The sequence below is a fragment of the Haliaeetus leucocephalus genome, unplaced genomic scaffold (assembly GCF_000737465.1).
Source record: "Haliaeetus leucocephalus isolate CR32 unplaced genomic scaffold, Haliaeetus_leucocephalus-4.0 Scaffold333, whole genome shotgun sequence".
NCBI lineage: Eukaryota > Metazoa > Chordata > Aves > Accipitriformes > Accipitridae > Haliaeetus > Haliaeetus leucocephalus.
In genome coordinates, this window is record NW_010972769.1 from 34,063 (window position 1) to 37,512 (window position 3,450).

Genomic DNA, 3,450 nt, shown 5'->3' on the forward strand with positions numbered 1-3,450 from the left:
GCGGGGGGGAAAGGGGGGGGGACAGTTGGGGGGGGGGGGGGACACGGGGACAGCCCCACGTCAGGACACAGGGAGAGGTGGTGATGATGGGGAGGAGCTTGTGGTGCTTGGGGACACGGGGAGGATGACACGGGATGGTCACAGCAACCCTGAGTGACCAGGACAGGCTGGTGACGCCCTCTGGGGGGGTCCCAGGTAAGGGACAGGAGGGGGAGACGGTCACCCCCCCCCCCAAGACCCCCGGATTTTTCCAGGTAGAGAGTGGGGTTGTCCATCAGAGCCTTCACCATCCTCATGAGGTAGATGAGGAGCGCCAAGTTGTTCTGCACCACGTTGACGCGGACCTGGCACAAAGGGGGGGGGGGACTGTCACAAGACCCATGCCGCTTTTGGGGACACATCTGTGTCACCTACCCCCCCGGAACTCACCCCCTCCGAGATGAAGGTGCTGAAGCGTGGAAGCATCTGGTAGAGACCGGGATCGGTAGCGATGCTCTGGAGGGCTTCCTGGTGTGGGGGGGACATGGGGATGTCACCCCAAAGGGACAAGGGGATACCCCAAATGACGTGGGGGGGGTTGGGGACATGGCAGGGCGGGACAGGGACCCATAAAGAGGGTATTGAGGATGGAGGGAGAGCAGGAGGCATGGGGACGCCAACCCAAGAGGTCATTGTTGATCTGGGGACACCTGGATGTCCCCAAAAAGGGCGTTGGGGACCCCCAGGATGTTTGGGGACATCAGGGCGAGGTGGTGGGGTTGGGAGGGGACAGGGACACACTCACTGCGCGTTTGGCCTCGCAGGAGCCCACGCAAGCCTCGGTAATCTCCTTGTAGTAAAGCTGCTGCTCCACCGAGAGCTCGTGGACACTGCGGGGTTTGAGGCGGAGCGGGGTCCCCTCCAGCAAGGGACCCTTCTTCTCCTTCCCTGGGGGACACAGGACAGGGAGGGGGGGACAACACGGTCACCAAGGGCTCAAGAACCCCCCCAAAATCCCAACAGACACCCCCCGGAGTTCATGAAGTGCCCACAGAGCCCATAGATGCCCCACAACCCTTCATGAACACCCCACAGACCCCTCAAACACCCCACAGACCCTCAAATCCCCCAGAGATGCCCCACAACTGTTGACGAAGACCCCATAGAACCCTCCAACACCCATAGATCTTCCTAAACACCCCATGGATGCCCCAACCCCCCCCCCCCAAGATACCCCACAACCCTTCATGAACACCCCACGGACCCTTCAACCCCAACATAGATCCCTCCTAAACTATCTGGAACACCCCACAGACCTCTCACACACCCCATAGATGCCCCTTCTTGAGCTCCCCATGGACCCCTCAAACACCCCATGGACCCACCCCAAACCATCCTGAACCCCCCACAGACCCCCCCCAAACACCCCCCAGACCCCCCCGAATGCCCCACAACCCTTCTCTCGCCCCATAGACCCCAACCCCCCCACCTTTGCCATCAGTGGTGGTCACACTCTGTCCTTTCCCCTTCAGGGTCCCATCGTCCTCCTGCCCTGGCTTGGTGGACTTGAGGGGCTCTGTGGCTTCGGCCTTCTGCTGCTCCTTGGGGGCTGGGCGGGGGGAAAAATGGGGTGTTTGGGAGGGTTATCCACCCCCCCGATGGGGGGCAAATCTACCCCAAGGAGGAAGAGGGGCAGCTTGCTCACCAGGTGGTGGGTTTTCAGGGATGGCCGGCTGCACCCCCTCGATGCTGAGCCAGTGAGCTGTGAGTGGGGAGAGAAAAATGAGATGAGGAAAACACCCCCCCCAAGCCTAAAATCACCCCCGACCCCCCCAAAAACCACCCCCACCCTTGAGGCAGACGTCGAGGGGTACGCGGGGCAGCGGGGTGTTGATGATATCGCTCAAATCCACCTCTTTTTCCTCGTAAAAATAAAGCTCACGGCCGCCGCCGCTGGCATAACGGAAAGGGATGAATTCCTGAGCGTGGAAGCCGTAGAGGGGCTGTGGGGGGAAATGGTGGGGAGGGTCAGGGGGGGCTGGGGGACCCCAAACCCCCCCAAGGGTGCTGGGGGTCCCCCCCGAAATTGGGTGGTCGTGGTACCTCCACGTTTTTGAGCTTGAGAGCAAAGTCGACGTCCCCCGTCGTCAGCTTGCGCCGCTTCCCCATGTGCATGAATTTGAGAGCGTCCTAAAGCGGGGGGGGGGCAAAAAGGGGGCACAAGGGGTTAGGGGAAACACCCCCCACCCCCCCAAGAATGGGGGATGTCACCAGGGAGGGGACAGCGAGCCCTGGATGGGCTGTCACCCCCTTGTGCCCCAAACCCAGGGGCTTTGTGTCCCTCTGTCCACATCCCCATCATCCCCCAAAAGCTGGGTGATCTGAGGGGGTGTGTCCCCCCCAAAACCCCGTGCCCCCCCACCTGGGCTATCTCCTTGAGGCGGTAGCTGGCCTCCTCGGCCAGCAGCTGGCAGGTCTCTTCGGGCACCTGCCCGATGCCCATGGCCTCCGCCATCACCTTCATCGACTCAGCCGGCAGCAGCGTGTGGCTCAGTTTCAGCTTCTTCTCCTCCGCCATCCTCCTCCTCCTCCCCCAAAACCGGAGGCGGGGACCCTAAAGCTGGGGGGGGTGGGGGGGGTGGACCCCAAAGCTGGGGACCCTAAAACCAGGGAGACCCTAAAACCAGGGAGACCCTAAAACCAAGGGAAGCCCAAAGCTGGGGGACCCCGAAACCGGGGAGACCCTAAAAACAAGGGAAGCCCAAAGCTGGGGGACTCCAAAACCGGGGAGACCCTAAAGCTGGGGGGACCCCAAAGCTGGGGGACCCTAAAACCAGGAGGCCCTAAAGCCGGGGAAAACCCACAACTGGGGGGACCCCAAAACCGGGAGACCCTAAAAACAGGGGAAGCCCAAAGCTGGGGGACCCTGAAGCCGGGAACCCCAAAACCGGAGGGACCCTAAAGCCGGGGGGATCCCGAAGCCGTGGAGACCCCAAGAGAGCCCCCCACACCCGCTATAAGGACCCCACAAGCGGGGGGGGGGACACCCCAACAGAAGGACCCCGCGGGGGGATGGGGACACCCCCCCCGCCCCTCGGCCACCTCTCACGCCGCCTCCCTGTTTCCCGCCGCCGCCATCTTGGCTCGGCCCCCCTCAGCGCCAGGTCCTGGCCGAGGTGGGTTGAGGGGAGGAGAGAGCGGAGGGAGGAGGCCAAGCCGAGCTTCCTCAAACCACCCCGTCCCCACGCGGATAAGATTGTCGCGACAGAGAACTGCGGTACGAAAATTAATCGGGGCTAGTGGCGGTGGTGGGAGGCGGGACTGAGAGGAGCTCGCTATCGCCCTGCCAGGACCTGCGCGGCGGTAGGAGGGGCGGTCGGCGAGGGTAGTGCTCGGAGGGCACTGCGCATGCGCATCCTGGCGGGCGGGGGAGGTGGCGGGCATCGCGCATGCGCACGCCGGAGAGCGTTG

At 63.2% G+C, this 3,450-nt stretch overlaps 1 protein-coding gene across 2 annotated transcripts in view; it reads right to left on the reverse strand.

The window, feature by feature from the left end:
• The window catches only part of TAF6 (TAF6 RNA polymerase II, TATA box binding protein (TBP)-associated factor, 80kDa), a 6,023-nt gene extending 2,903 nt beyond the window's left edge, over positions 1 to 3,120 (reverse strand). For both annotated transcript variants that reach the window (XM_010571490.1, XM_010571489.1), the window contains exons 1-8: positions 2,402 to 3,120; positions 2,083 to 2,169; positions 1,829 to 1,982; positions 1,685 to 1,741; positions 1,469 to 1,588; positions 785 to 927; positions 430 to 507; positions 243 to 344 (exon numbers count right to left, since the gene is read on the reverse strand). In XM_010571490.1, coding sequence (XP_010569792.1) covers positions 243 to 344; positions 430 to 507; positions 785 to 927; positions 1,469 to 1,588; positions 1,685 to 1,741; positions 1,829 to 1,982; positions 2,083 to 2,169; positions 2,402 to 2,557 — 897 coding nt within the window. In that variant the 5' untranslated portion in view covers positions 2,558 to 3,120. The remainder of the gene's footprint in view (positions 1 to 242; positions 345 to 429; positions 508 to 784; positions 928 to 1,468; positions 1,589 to 1,684; positions 1,742 to 1,828; positions 1,983 to 2,082; positions 2,170 to 2,401) is intronic.
• Between the last annotated feature and the right edge of the window lie 330 nt (positions 3,121 to 3,450).